General features: G+C 34.5%; 1 protein-coding gene and 1 pseudogene across 1 annotated transcript; one reads left to right on the top strand and one right to left on the bottom strand.

Moving 5' to 3' along the window:
* The first annotated feature begins 2,078 nt into the window (after positions 1–2,078).
* On the top strand, positions 2,079–4,865 carry LOC143538492 (DNA repair protein RAD51 homolog 2-like). Its single transcript, XM_077032048.1, has 12 exons — positions 2,079–2,162; positions 2,579–2,692; positions 2,821–2,973; positions 3,400–3,503; positions 3,582–3,645; positions 3,745–3,800; positions 3,876–3,956; positions 4,034–4,093; positions 4,185–4,276; positions 4,357–4,467; positions 4,551–4,694; positions 4,812–4,865. Exons 1-12 carry the CDS (start codon positions 2,079–2,081, stop codon positions 4,847–4,849), a joined length of 1,101 nt encoding a protein of 366 aa, XP_076888163.1. The 3' UTR covers positions 4,850–4,865.
* A 4,944-nt stretch (positions 4,866–9,809) lies between these two features.
* LOC143538506 (ribonucleoside-diphosphate reductase large subunit-like) lies at positions 9,810–11,482 on the bottom strand (annotated as a pseudogene).
* Between the last annotated feature and the right edge of the window lie 4,484 nt (positions 11,483–15,966).

The following is a 15,966-nucleotide window of genomic DNA, read 5'->3' as shown; positions in this document are numbered from 1 at the left end:
GTACTAAACAAACAGACACTAATCAACCTGTTAATTTTTTTTGTCTAAACAGGTAAAATATCCTTTTACCTGCTAAGTAATATAATCATATAATATATTATATACACTAAATAGTTAATCTTAAATTTTTATACCAAACAATTGAACATGATGTATATCATTCCAATCTAACAACAAGCAGTCAAGTGCAGATAAAACTAATTCTCTCAAATTTCTTCGCTATCCATTGTCCCTTTCAAACTATGAGCGATAGGGGTGGCAAATGGGTTGGGTTGGGTCGAAACGGGTCATGGGTCGGAACGGGTTAGGTTCGGAATGGGTCAACTAAAAAAAGGGTTGTTTTGGTTCGGGTCCGAACGGGTTAGGGTCAAAACGGGTCGGATCGCTTTTTTTTTTTAAGAACGAGGGTAAGGCGCAAACGTTTTAGTTTTTTTACATTTTTCGTTTTTTATTTATATTTGAGTTATGATTTTTTTATTAATTTTTTAGAATTTTTTTGGGAGGGGTTTTTATTGTTAATAAAAACACCTCCCAAAAGAATTCTAAAAAATTAATAAAAAATCATAACTCAAAATATAAATAAAAAACGAAAAATGTAAAAAAAACTAAAACGTTTGCGTCGTTGTCCTTGTTCTTAAAAAAAACCCGAGAAATGAGCTGAAACCGAAAGCCGACGGAAACGAAACATAAATAAAAAACGAACCGAATTAATTAAAACCGAAAAAAACGATCTAAACGAAACTAAAAACTGAAACTAACAGAAATGGAACTGAAAAAACAGACAACAACAAAACAAAAGGCCGAAAACGAATATGAAACCGACCATAAACAAACAAAAGAAATCGAAACCCAACCCGTCCAGTGCTCCGAAACCGACCAAAAAGAAACAAAGGATACCGAAACCCAACCCGTCTAGTGCAAAAGCTCATGTCGGCTCGAAACCTAAACCGAACTCGTCCCAATCCAAACCCGTTTCAACCCGAGCTTGCCACATTTCCTTAAGACACTAACCCAAATTGACCCATTTATTTAAATTTGTCGACCCATTTTGACCCGAAAATAAGAAGGTGGAATTTTAAGTGACCAATTTTGACCCATCTTATTAAAATCTATGACCCAAACCAACCCATATGATTTTTAAAACAACCCAAATTAACCCATTTAAAATGGTTTGGGTCAAGATTGCCACCCCTAACGAGCAAACTTAATCAGGAAAAAGATTTAACAAGTTTAAAAATCTCCGATAACTCACCGTTGTCACATCCGCCATCCCACCCAGCCCCCACCATCTTCCAAAAAGTGAGGTGGTTCGATTCTAATTAGTGTTCTTAATTTTCAGTGGGTCAATTGGGCCAATGGCTGCTGTCGCAATGGCCCACTTTCTAAACGCATCTGCCTCAGATTTTATAATTATGGTTGCGAGTTTTGACTCTTAAGCTATTTATTTTAAATGGGCCGGGCTCGGCCCTACACGTGAACAAACAAAACAAGATCTTTCATGTAAATAATTATAACTAGAATTTAAGACACCGCGTTTTGCGACGGGACCATTAAATCAAACAAAAAAACATAAGTAAAAACGTTAAGCCATAAACTTGCTGCGAATCAACGCGAATTCAGTCTGTATCAAGTTACGACATCGAAACTAAACAAAAGAAATAAACCCGACAATGCTAAAATACAACAAATTATCATGTGTGAAACCACAAAGACCGACATGTTACAGCTGCGAACCAACACAAATTCGGTCAGTATCAGCGATACCAACACAAATTCATAATAATAAATTAGTAATCCAAAAAATATATATATTTTAAAGACGAGCTAGGTATCAAACGTTAAAACTCGAATATAAAACCATGCGACGATGGGATATTTTTAAATCATGAAAAATGTTTTGGAATTGTAAAGACGAACTATAAAAAACAAAAAACACTATTAAAACAAAGTTTAAAAAATCATTTAATCAAGGAAATAAAAACTATTATTTTTATTTATGAAATATGATCAGTGGTTATAATAATTAATAAAATATTAAAAAAATAAATAGTAATTTTGTGAGGGGAAGATAATTTGGGATGGCGAACAAGCTCATCACTGAAATGGATCTGCCGAAATCAATCGGCCACGTATTTGCGGCTCGAAGTATGATTACAGCTAAGGTATATATGCTATATACGCTACTGATTTTAACTATATGCCAATTATTGATGTTCATGATTAGAGATTTAGGGTTTAGGGTTTTTGTTCGTGAAATTAAATCAAACAGTGATGGATTTTGGTGTTATGTTGATATTGATGCTGGATTCAAAGGCGTAATGCTACCGGTAAATGTAGGGTTCCGAATTGAATTCAAATGAATGTTTATGTGTTTGATAAGCATATCATGTGTGTTAACTGTTAATGATAAATTAGGATTTTTTTTTTAGTTTTTGATTTATATTTTGAGTTATGGCTTTTTTTATTCATTTTACTTAAACCTATAATAACCCTAACGGGTCACATTTTGATAACCTTTTTATGCTGTTAATAAAATTATATTCTGATATTTATATTTGGACTGAATGTTTTCTGTTAGGATGCATTATCGTTGACTGAATTTGAGTTAATGGAATTATTAGATGTGAGTTTGGCACAAGTGAAACTTTCGGTAGCTCTTATTAGCGAAATCACTTCTCCACGTTATCAGACGGTATTTGTTTATATTTCTCAACTTTTGGTTATGCATTATTAACTGATCGGGTTGGTTATGAAGAAATCAGACCCCATCTTGTTCTTGGCAGTGGATGTTAAACATGGCTGATTCAGCTGTTATTTTAGGTTCAATCATTGCTGGATCAACGTGTGAAAAATGAGTATTTGATGGGTCATCTTCCCACACATTTGAAGGGGCTTGATGCGGCTTTATGTGGTGGACTACCGTTTGGTGCTTTGACAGAGTTGGTAGGGCCCTCAGGAATCGGTAAAACGCAAGTATGTCAATAATTCACTTTATTAATTTTTTATGTACTCTAAAATAATTGTTGGGCTAGGATGAGTGGAAAAAACATGTATGTTAAATAGAACACAAGAACAACGATTTGTTACATAATTAGTTTCTATGGTTTTATCACAAGAACAATGTTTTGTTGCAATGAAAAGACAATTACTAAAAATGCTATTTTCATCCATATGGTTTGTTGAGTATACTGGTAGTCATACAGGGCTATTTTCATTTGCAACTATATTATTATTAGGATAGTAAAAGTTGTATTACTAGTTACATTGTTTCTATGCATGAAAATATCTGGTGCATTATTCTATAATCAACATATGGTGGACACTAATGAAGCATCATTAACTAGTCACATTTTAGGCTGTAGACACTTGTTCATCTTTTTGTTATTATTGAATTTGCAGTTCTGCTTGAAGATTGCTCTTTTGGCTGCACTGCCATCTTGTTATGGAGGCTTAGATGGTCATGTAATTTACATTGATGTAGAATCCAAGTTTAGTTCAAGAAGGTACCAGTACCAATAATATTGATCGGTTTTTATTTTCCTTGGATAAAGAAGATATTTTTATTTTTTTTTTCTTTACAGGTTAATTGAAATTGGTATTAATAGTTTTCCAGAAGTATTTTGCTTGGAGGGCATTGCAAAAGAGGTATGCTTTATATGTCTTTAAATGCTTATTTGAAATACATATTAACTAATTACTAAATATATTTATTAAAAGGTTATCTTTTTTTCTTGTTTCGTGTAGATGGCAGGTAGGATCACAGTTCTAAGACCTGGTTCCTTGTCTGAGTTTACTGAGAGGTTATATTTGCAAATAATATTAATAATACTATTCATCTTTGTGCCATTTTAATTCTAAGTATTACATTTTTCCAGTTTGCAAGAAATCAAAGTTTCGGTCCTGCAACACCAAGTAAAGTTGCTAATCATTGATAGCATGGCTGCTCTTGTTTCTGGGTATTTTCAGATCTTATATTTCACATTTATTTAATAAACATTCAAGATATCTTATTACATGAAATGCTCATATTCAGTGAATACGAACAAGGCCCTCAAAGACAACATCCATTGGGTTGGCATATTTCGTTCATCAAGTGAGACCAGTTTTGTTTATTTACTTTTTTGTTTGTAAAACTACTCTTTTGTGCTTTATTATTAACTTATATCTTTAATTCACGTTTTTAGGTCACTTGCTGAATTTTCACGAATACCCGTGGTGATGACAAATCAAGTAAGATCTCGAGGCGCTAATCAAATCTCTCAGTATATATTCCAAGGTATAAAGTTATTGTTGTGATCGCGCATTTGTAGTTTCTTTTTTCTTGATTTTAGTTAATAAATACAATCCATGAAGCAGATAGCATTGCAAATGATAATACTGAAACTTTTGATTCCCGTCTTGTTGCTGCTTTGGGAATTCACTGGGCTCATGCGGTTAACATTCGTCTTGTTCTTGAATCTAGATCAGGTTGGTTTGAGACTTTTATAAACCCTAAAATAAAAAGTTAAAATTTTGTTTATTATTTTGCAATTTTGACACTGTTGATGCAGGGCAGCGCTTTATAAAGGTGGCGAAATCTCCAATGTCACCGCCACTTGCGTTCCCTTTTCAAGTTACTTCAATGGGGATAATATTACTTAATGATGATGGAGTCGAAATGGCAGGACCGCAAATAAATGCAATTGATCATCAAGGTTCGTTGCTGTTAACTTATATGTTCTGTTTCTTGCTTGAATAGTATTACAATATTTGACTATCACCATGTATTTGTAATACTGAAATCTAGGAGGTTGTATGTGATAAATATGCAGGTCACAGTGACATAATTTATCATGGAGATGAAAGGTGAAGATCATTAGAAGATTGCATGACATGGAAAAACGACGTCTTGTAAGTTTTAGATTGCATGACATGGAAATGGTTAGATTCCTCAGCTGCTACATGGAAAAAGACCATTGAGCATAAACATATTAACGACGGTGCTTTGTATACTATGTGTGCTGTAGCGGCTCTTGGTAGATGATGACCTATTTGTACTTGTAAAGTTGAAAGTGTAGTGTAGGAATGGCAGTCATGATTATTGAAACGGGTTTAGATTGTAACTAACTTTTATTGTCACTTTTGTGTCTATTCAAATTGTATGTATAACCAGTTAAAACATATCACGCTTATAAAAAACTTAAAAGAGTCCAAATAGGTCAACACTAGTCACCATTCACAACTATAGTTTGTCACTGCCCATTAGTCGTTGATCGTTGCCTGTACCTTTGCCATTGTTGTTGCCACCTCGTCGTTGTTGCCTCCACTCATGCCGCTAGCCTTCATAGAAAAATATGGCATTTTTATTCCAAAACGACTCATCTTAGCATGAGTCTCGTTTGGTCAAGAATTCATTTAAGCCAAATCAAACAGATGCATTTTTAAAAAAGATTTGTTAATTCATTTTGCTTTGAACTCGTTTTAAACCGACTAGCCAGTTTTGTCATTCCTAGTAAGTTATAAAGATGGACATATTTTTGAACTGTACTTATAATCATACTTTTTGTATGAGGTATTTATTAGTAACATTAGAAAGTAACGTTTTCTTGAAAATATACAAAATTGAAGGGATGCGTATCCTTCACTTCGGTTTTGTCCCCCCACCCCCCCCCCCCCCCTTCTTTCCGTGGATCTGGTTCTCTCTCCTCCCTTTCTATCCTTCATCTCTCAGTAGGCGACTCTCCTTACCTCTCTTCCATCTCACCCTGGGGCATTATGTTGGAGATGGTGTAATCAACATATGCATACCTATTTGGTACGTGTTGTAAAGTGTACACTATTTGTACAAAAGCAACAACATACTTAAATTTTTCTGTTACAATACTATATATTTATTCTGTTACATATTTTTATTAGTAATATTTAGTATTATTCTTTAAAGATGTAGGTTTTTATAGTTTGGGACAACTTATTCATCTCTTGGAATATACTTTCATATTGAAATATTTAGATGGTACTCTCGAAATCTTAATTGGATAATCAAAATGGGAATAAGAACTAGTGATTTTCTGTTTTTAAAAAAATCACAGCGTTTAGTTGAAATGACACAACAATTTGTGAAACGATTGACGTATATTTAGTTACCATCAGTAATTGTTTGTCAGAATAACTTAATTACTGTTGATATTGTATGTCAACTATAACTCGATTATTACTACTGATCACTAAAGTATTACTATTGATGGCCTAAGTTATTATGGATAGCGATTGTTTGTTATAGCCATGTTGACGTTGATCATGGGTACCATTGATCAATCCCAACTTAACTAAAAATCATGCTGATCCTGAACAACTTCCAAAGACTTTCAACTACATAATAAAATTTTAATTTTACACGTGGACTAGTAGCGAAACCCCCACTAGCGGCTCAACCCTATGGACCCGCCCAAGGTAGCGATTTCCTTGGAAACTCCATGTCAAGGAGGTTTTGCCCCTCTCGAACCTCGATGTTCCCAGATGTTAGGAATTAGAAGTCTTGAATGAAGGTGACACTTAAGTTGCATGTTATTCAGACTCCATTTAGGTTATGCAAATTCAAATTTTGGTAACAAAAATAATCAACAATAAAAACCCCAGACGAATACAAATTACACATTCTTATACATTTGGTTTGATTTAGTAAATCTGAGTTTTTCTAATTTTTTTTCAGTTTAAGTAGTGAACACATCCTGGTAGAAGTAATTATATGTGTATTGAACTATGGGTTTTATTTGTAACAAACTAACAATAACTTTTAAGGTGTTTATATAATAATAATCTTTAAAGAGTTTGAATTTATTTGTTTTTTAAACTTTTAATATAATCAACAAAAATGAAAATTTTTGGAAATAGCATTTTAGTGATCAATCATTGATAATTAACCAAACAAACTATAATTATTAACTATAAAAAAATAGTGGAGCCTTCTTTTGCAATTAACAAATATAAGATAGAAACTTTTAAATAAACTAAAAATAAACCAAGTTGCATCAAGCAGTACATAATACTTGCCCAAAAGTTATATCTGGAAACCGAAACCCGCATCATGCCAGTTGCATTCTATAATTTTTTAGAACGGAAGCAATTTTATAGATAAAAACCCTGCTAGTAAGAAACTAGACAAGAGAGGACAAGATACAAACCGACCCAAATAGGTATAACTTAGTTTTAACTTCCACAAGACATGCATTCCTCACGGTTCATCAGCGAACAGGTGGACACACCATCTTTGACCTTTTTCTGCATTTCAATTATCAAGTCAGTTTATTTCAAAATAAACAACATAAAAGAAAACTTAAAACAATACACATACATTGAGAGTTGAAGTATCAACACTGAACTTAATCGCATCCGCTGCAGCACGCGATCGCAGATAATACATACCTGTTTTAAGCCCCTGCACCCGACAACAAACATAAATAACATCATCAGGCAACAAAACATATTAACACAAGTGGCACCTTTGACCAAGCATGAAAGTGCAAAGATGAAAGCTTCTGATAGTTCGGTTGGTCCATATGTATGTTCAAACTTTGACTCTGGTCAATGTAGCATCCCCGGTCAGCTGCCATGTCAACTAATGCCTTTTGTTTGATCTCCCACACAGTTCTGATCATTCAATAATATCAAAAATCAAGACCATAAATTTAAAATAGAAAAAAAGTATATTTATGCATACTTGTAAATCTCTTTCAGATTTTGAGGAATTTCAGATACATTCTGAACAGAACCGTCCTCGTATATGATCTGATTCTTGAGAGTCGGTGACCAAAGGCCCATCTCGGTTAAATCATATAACAAATGCTTGTTCACGACAACAAATTCACCACTGTACAAAGATGGATAACATTATTAGAATTGAATATTATTAAACAATAATAATAATAATGAAATGACTTGCCTTAAAACTCTGCGATTGTAGATATTGGAAGTGCAGGGTTCAAAGCACTCATTATTTCCAAGAATTTGACTTGTTGAAGCGGTTGGCATCGGCTACAAGCAGTGAATTTCTTACACCATTCTTGGCTATCATTGAACGGAGTGCGGGTCCAGTCCCACCTATCTGAAGGTGTTACTCCCCACATGTCTGGTTGCAGAATTCCCTAAAAGAATCATCATCATCATCATCATCATCATCATTATTATTAGTCACTGTCTTAGAAACCTGTAAAGTGGCAGTATAAGCACACCTTGCTAACAGGACTTCCGTTGTATGTTTCATAGGTGCCTTATATTTCAGCTAACTCCAAAGAAGCTTTCAGAGCATGGTAGTATATTGTCTCGAATATCTCCTTGTTCAACTTTTGAGCCTGCAATGCGAATAATGCCAATCAACCAATGCGCAGCGCCCTTACAGGTGGCACTTTCAAGTTTCAATCTATCAACCATGCATAGATAGGGCTATAAACGAACAAAACGTTCAGTGATCAGTTTGTGACCCTTTCGGTGGGAAGTTCGTTTGTTTAGTAAATGAATGAACATGAACAAAATGTCGTTCAATTAGTTAAACAAACGAACATGAACAGAGTTACAGAGCTCTCGTTCGTTCAGTTGTGTTCGTGAATGTTCGGTAATTTGTTAATGTTCGTTTATGTTCGTTCTTACATAATGTTCATGAATGTTTTTGGTAATTTATTTATTTTATCTAAACATTTTATGTTTTTTAATTTATTACCCCTACCATAAAATAGTAAACCATATTCTCGCATTGTTTTTGTATTGTTCCAATTTTCCTTTTCCATTCTCATTATTCACATTGACGAATACGTAGATCTCAATATCTAGGCTCCGCCAATTTTATTTGTGTCCATGAGCCGTTCATGAACGCATTCATTTCCTTAATGAACAAGCACCAACATAAAATCTTGTTCAGTAAGTGTTCGTGAACCATTCATGAACACATTATCTCCTTAGCAAATGAACATGAACAAGGCCTTGTTCATGTTCATTCGGTTCGTTTGCATCCCTATGCATAGATACTTGTAATAATACGAGGAATGAGGTATATTACCTCTGGCGAATCAAAGGGCATCCCAAGCAGTATGAAAGTATCAGCAAGAGCCTGAACCCCAATACCAATGGGCCTATGCCTTAAGTTTGACCTTTTAGCAGTTGAAACTGGATAATAGTTGACATCAATGATTTTGTTGAGATTTGTAGTCACAATTGACGTGATCTGTCCAAACAATAAAGATTAATACTTATGGTCACATTGTCAACACCCGTTATATAATTATTATTATCGGATTCAGGTGAGGAATAACAAACAAACCTCAGCTAGTTTGTCAAAGTCAAGGTATCGGTTTGCAGAGCCTTGACTACCAACAAGTTTTGACTTTTGAGATTCTGCTGGAACTCCCTGAAATGCAACTTCAAATAAGCATAAACCCGAAAGGATATATATTAAAAAACCATAATCATTTGCCAATCCAAAAATTATACCTTCTCTTGAACATATTGTGGTAATGCAATGGATGCCAGATTACAAACAGCGGTTTCGGTTGGACTTGTGTACTGAATAATCTCAGTACACAGATTTGAAGACTTTATGGTACCAAGATTCTGTTGGTTGCTTTTTCTATTACAAGTGTCCTAACAAAAGAGCAACATAACTTGTTTATAAAAGAATAAAAATAGCATAACTAGAAAGTTTAAACTTTAGTAACAAATTACCTTGAAGAGCATGTAAGGGGTCCCTGTTTCTACCTGAGATGTCGTAATAGCACGCCAAAGATCTTGCGCCTTAACAACTTTCTTAGCTTTTCCCTAAGTTTTTAACCAATTAATAATATAAAATTCAAAACTTTAAAATAAAGATTTAAGAAATTACTTGTGTTTCGTATTGGGTGTAGAGGTTTTCAAACTCTTGACCCCAACAATCAGCCAAACCAGGAGCCTCACTAAGGCAAAACAAAGACCAAGTGCTGTCACTCTGCACTCTCTTCATAAACAGATCAGGTACCCAAAGTGCGTAAAACAAATCCCGAGCCCGTTGCTCTTCCTGCATAATTCATATAACCGATCCTATGAGCATAAATACTTTATAAACAGCAAATGCATTTTATACCTTTCCATGGTTCTTCTTCAAATCAAGGAATTCAAATATGTCAGCATGCCATGGCTCCAAATAAAAAGCAAATGCACCTGCAATCATCAAACAAAATTAGCAAACATGAACACAAATGAATATAAAATGAATAGAACATACCCTTTCTCTTGCCACCTCTTGGTCAACATAATGGGCGGCTTCATTGAACATGCGCAGCATTGGGATAATGCCATTCGATGTACCGTTTGTTCCACGTATGTAACTTCCAGTTGCCCGAATATTATGAATAGAGACACCAATACCACCTGCTGATTTGCTGATAACAGCACAGTCCTTTAAGGTGTCACATACGCCCTCAATGCTATCATCTTTCATACATAACAGAAAACAGCTACTCAAATGCAATACCACATTATGTTAAACAGTGAAAGTCAGACAAAGATTAAAAAAAAAAACAAAAACAAAAACAAGAAGAGTAATCAATCATACTTGAGGCCTTGGTGTCCCTGCATTGAACAGGGTCGGAGAAGCATGAGTGAACCACCTCTGTGACATCAAATGATAAGTCTTGACCACCGAATCAATGTCGTCTTTGTGAATCCCTACCGCAACCCTCATCAACATATGTTGAGGTCTTTCAACAACCTTGCCTTCAATCTTCGACAGGTATGATCGCTCAAGGGTTTTAAAACCAAAATAATCATAATCAAAGTCCCTATCATATATAATCTCACTGTCCAACTTATCAGCATGCTGATTCATAAATATTATAAAACAATTAATAAGCTACAAAATATATTTCTGTCATATATATACAAACATAACATAGTAACTTTGTGCACCTTCATGATGAGTTCATAAACATCATCTGCAATTAGGAGAGCCTTCTTGCCAGATCTCTCACTGATGTGAAAGTACATATCTTTAATTCTGCAACGGCCAATAACGTTATACGATTAAACTACAGTTTATCGAGCTAGGCACATACTAATCCAATTCGATCTCTTACGTACGTTTCAGAAAATGATTTTTTGGTGTTCTTATGCAGATTCGATACCGCGATCCTTGCAGCCAGCTGTATCAAATGCAAATCCAAACAACAGTATTAAAATGTTTTATATATAGTAGCCGTTTATATTAACAAAACCTAATGAATTATATATATGGGTTGATGAACTAACTGTAGCGTAATCACTAATCAGGATGGTTAGTGGTCATGGCAGCTGAGGTTTCGGCGGAGAGTTCATCAAGCTGGCTGGTGGTGATGCCTTTGTAGACACCAGCACACACCTTCTGGGCAACGAGGACCGGGTCACAGTGTTCGGTGTTGAGCCCATAACTGAGTTTCTTCAAACGCGCAGTGATCTTGTCGAAATGAACCGCCTCGTGACGCCCGTCTCTCTTCACCACATACATGTTTCTTTGTTTGTTTGTTAGATGCAATTACTAGATGATGTTTTTGATTGTATGTATATAGGTTTGTGGGAGTGATTAGGGTTTCTTTAAATGAAAACAAATGGTTTCCCGCCAGTATGGTGGCGGGTGTAGCGTAAAATAGGTTATAGAATTTAAGAATTATAAATAAATTAACAAGCTTTAGAAACCCGTTAATGTATAAATTACAATAAATAATTTAATACAAATAAAATAAAAGATAATTAAGCCTCTGTATATTATATAAAAAAATGTATTACAAATATAGTCGTTTTATATCATCAAATCAAATGCATTTGAATTTTAAATCGAGAGCGGGTTTTTCTACCATCTGTATACAATAATGAAGCAATGTCACTGGAAGCCACATTTAAAACAATGAGGATTTTTTAAATAGCTTTCATGATGTTCTTATAAACACACTGTTGTTCAATTGTCACAATAGTGTTATACTAAATATAAAAAAGGAAAATTTGTCTATGATTTTTAAGACTTATTAAACATTGGATATTTGTAAAAAGTAACTAAATTATTACAGTTTTCTTCAATATGAAAATGCCTCAAAAATTAAATGTTGGTGTACTCTTTAAATATAAACTCTTTTATATACATTTTAATTTAAAGAAAAATATGGCACGTAATTATTGTATGTATATTAATAATTTTTTATATTAAGTATGTTTATAATATAATTTATAGCATTAATAATTCAATCAATGGAGATTGACCAACTAATACGGTATGTTGAATTTATAATCAATACTATATTTAGAACCAATATATATTTTTTATTTTCCATCAATAAAAGAGAAGTGATTTGGGCGGGAATTTGATAGTGAGAATTAACCTCAGAATGTCATTTGTCCAGAATTATTTTCTTTTATTAGTATAGGTAGATATTTCGAGTTAATATATATTTAATTTACGTATAAGTATTAATATGATACACTCATTGATCAAGCATTTTTTTAAGATTTGGTGTGCAGGATTTTGGCTGTATAAATAAAGCGGGATAAATGATAAATCACAACATTTTTTCGGAAGATTTGATTACCAAATTGAATTATATATGTCATTTAATTAATTAAAAAGGCATATAAATATATTTGTCATTACCAAAGGACTTCTAGTCTAATGGTATCTTGGTGGTAGGATAAGACTTAGTGACCATGAGTTTCCTCCTGAATTGTTGGCTTGGTGGTGGATATGATTGCGTGGTACCACTCGTGGTACGATGATACCCCAGTGGCCCGTGATTATGTCATCGTATGCATTAAAAAGTCCACACTTGATTCGATGTTTTGTATCGCTAAACATTGGCCGGTTACTGGGTCACATATCAACTTGTCCAAAACACACGAACTTTTGTGACAAAATAATAATAATAATAATAATAATGATGATGATGATGATGAATACTAGAACGGTATTATAGAAAAGAAATACTGATATGAAAATTGTTTTTACGTATTTTTTATACGAAACTTAAAATAATAGTTACGCTCTATAAACGTATTTTTAGTTTATAATCGATGTCGAGCAAATAAACTAGACCGGCATATATATTTTTAAATAACGAGTACGAGTAAATTTACTCTAGTGAGTTAATGTTCTTTTGTTTTAAAACATCGAATATTACCGACCCATGTCCCTCTCTCTCTCTCTCTCTATATATATATACACACACACAAAATTTTATGAAAACAAGCGAACAATGAACCGACACTACCCGATACCACTCCGACACCCGATTACTACCCGAACATCTCCCAAACATCACCCAGTCGGTCACTTTGACCACCTATGCCCCCACGATTTTTGCATTGTGGGTCTTTTATGCCATACAAATCTTTAAACAAGTGTTAAAAATAATAAAGAATAGAAAAAGAAAAAAAGAAAGATAGAAAAGAAAATGTAAATAAAAGAACGAAAAGTCAACAAATTAGTTTGCTGTGCACCATTAGTCCATAATGAATATTTTCTTTCTTTCATTTATGTTTCGTGTACACCATCAAAGTATGATCACTAGATTTTGAACAATACAAACTTTTTGAAGTACGGTCAGAACATCCACCCACCGACCTCACCATATAACTTAGATTTTATTTCACCACATACTCAAACTCCATTACTTTCTTAAGTTATTGTGAAGTTGGTCTTCCATATCATTATCACTACAATACCATCTTTAGTTGCAAAAGGAGATAACCTACACTACAACCAACACTCTAATCTCTCTCGATTTTCATTCACGCCACACACACATAAAACAATCCATGATTTAAGAAGCAAAGGGATTAAGCAAGGTGTTGGAGCCATTTCAAGTGCAGAAACAATCTTTTCATCTTTACACATTCTGTTGGAGAATAATTGGTGAGAAACTGGATTGTGAAACTTGAGTCGTAATCACGGAAATCGGCGGTGAAAATATATATGGTTCTGATCGGTTGAAGTGGAAAAAACAAGAACTAATAATTCCTTTTAGGAATTAAATATTGTGACAATATTATTAATTCAACTTCTTGAATTTAGTAGCTGGAGAAGAATATAAGAACTTGGAAGCAGCAAACGAATTATTGAACGTTCTTTTAAAACTTAAACTTCAACTTCTCTTAATAAAAAACTTCAGTATTTATAGGCTAACAATCCTAACATGACTAGAAATAGGAAACTAGTAAACCAATTTGACTACAACTAGGAAACTAATAAAAGATAAACATAAATAAAACTTAATATATTTGAATTTGATCTCCTCCTTATCCTCCCCTTGAGATCGACCTAACCACCCTCGGTTTTATCTTTAACGAATCGGGATTAAATATATCATTCACCCCCTTAACCTTGATTCGTTCCTTTCAGATCTTCAATCCCGAGCAATTTCCTCATCTCTTCAAACTTTAACTTCGGTAGCGCTTTTGTAAGAATATCCGCCATTTGTTTCTCTCCACTAATATGCTCAACTTGGACTTCACCATGTTCAATACATTCACGAATGAAGTGAAATCTAATATTGATATGCTTACTTCTTCCATGAAACACGGGATTGTTCATCAAATCAATAGCGGATCTATTATCCACATGTAACGTCACCACCTTTTCTTCATGCCCGGTCAACTCGCTTAACAATCCCCTTAACCATATAACTTGACAAGCCGCGGTTGCTGCTGCCATGTACTCGGATTCACACGACGACAAGGCTACAGTTTGTTGCTTTTGTGAGAGCCATGAGATCAATGAACCACCATAATAAAACGCCATTCCGGTGGTACCTCGTCCATCCGTTTGATCCATACCATACTACTATCACAAAAACCAATCAAATCTCTACTACCGCATCTATACGTTAAACCATATCCACTCGTGCCTTGTACATATCGTAATATATACTTCAGAATCTGCATATGGGATTGTTTCGGTTCTTGCATGAACCTACTAGCAACTCCAACTGAGTAACTCAAATCAGGCCTCGTGTGTGTTAAATACCTTAAGCTACTGATTATTTTCGGATATTCAGTTGCATCAACTGGTTCTCTTGCTTCATCTTTCGTCACTTGCAACCGATGTTCCATAGGAAATCGAGTCGGGTTGCACTCGCTTAAACCTGCACTCATTAAAATTTTATTAACATAAGCTTCTTGTTTCAACTTTATCTCATGCTTCTTTTGTGTTACTTCAATGCCTAAATAGTAAGATAGCATTCCGAGATCTTGCATCTCGAACTCATTCTTCATTTGACTTTTAAATTTCTCAATCTCGGCTTGACTCGAACCATTCACGATAAGATCATCGACATATACACCAACAATGAGAATGTCGATTCTTGTATTCCGCTTGTACACCACCGGTTCTCTCAAACATCGAATAAAATCCAAACCTTTCAACATTTTGTCGAGTTTTTCATTCCAAGCTCGTGGGGCTTGACGAAGACCATATAAAGCCTTTCTTAACTTATAAACCATACCGTGTTTCCCGGGAACTTCAAAACCATGAGGTTGCTTCACATATACTTCTTCCTTCAGCTCGCCATTTAAGAACGCCGATTTAACGTCCAAATGGTAAACAAACCAACCATAATTCGCTGCAGTTGCTAAAATCAAACGTACGGTTTCCATTCTCGCCACCGGGGCAAAAACCTCATCAAAGTCTACCCCGTGATCTTACACGTACCCCTTCGCGACTAATCTTGCTTTATACTTTGTTATTGACCCTGCATCACGTTTGGTTTTAAACACCCACTTCAATCCGATCGCCTTGTGACCCAATGGTAGGTTTCATAAGTCCCATGTATTGTTTTGTTCGATTGAGACTAATTCGGATCTCATTGCTTCTCGCCATTTTTTGGAATTCTTTGCTCTTCAAAAGTAGCTGGCTCTTCATCTAGGAGAAGACATTCTCCTTCACAAAACATTACATAATCTTCAAACCTTTTAGGAAGGACCGATTGACGATCAGTTCTTCGCAGCTCA

This window comes from Bidens hawaiensis, unplaced genomic scaffold (assembly GCF_021521415.1).
Source record: "Bidens hawaiensis isolate Kalapana, Puna unplaced genomic scaffold, B.hawaiensis_p1.1 tig00011635_1, whole genome shotgun sequence".
NCBI lineage: Eukaryota > Viridiplantae > Streptophyta > Magnoliopsida > Asterales > Asteraceae > Bidens > Bidens hawaiensis.
The sequence above is the reverse complement of the archived record's forward strand: the minus strand, read 5'-3'. Positions and strand labels throughout refer to the sequence as shown.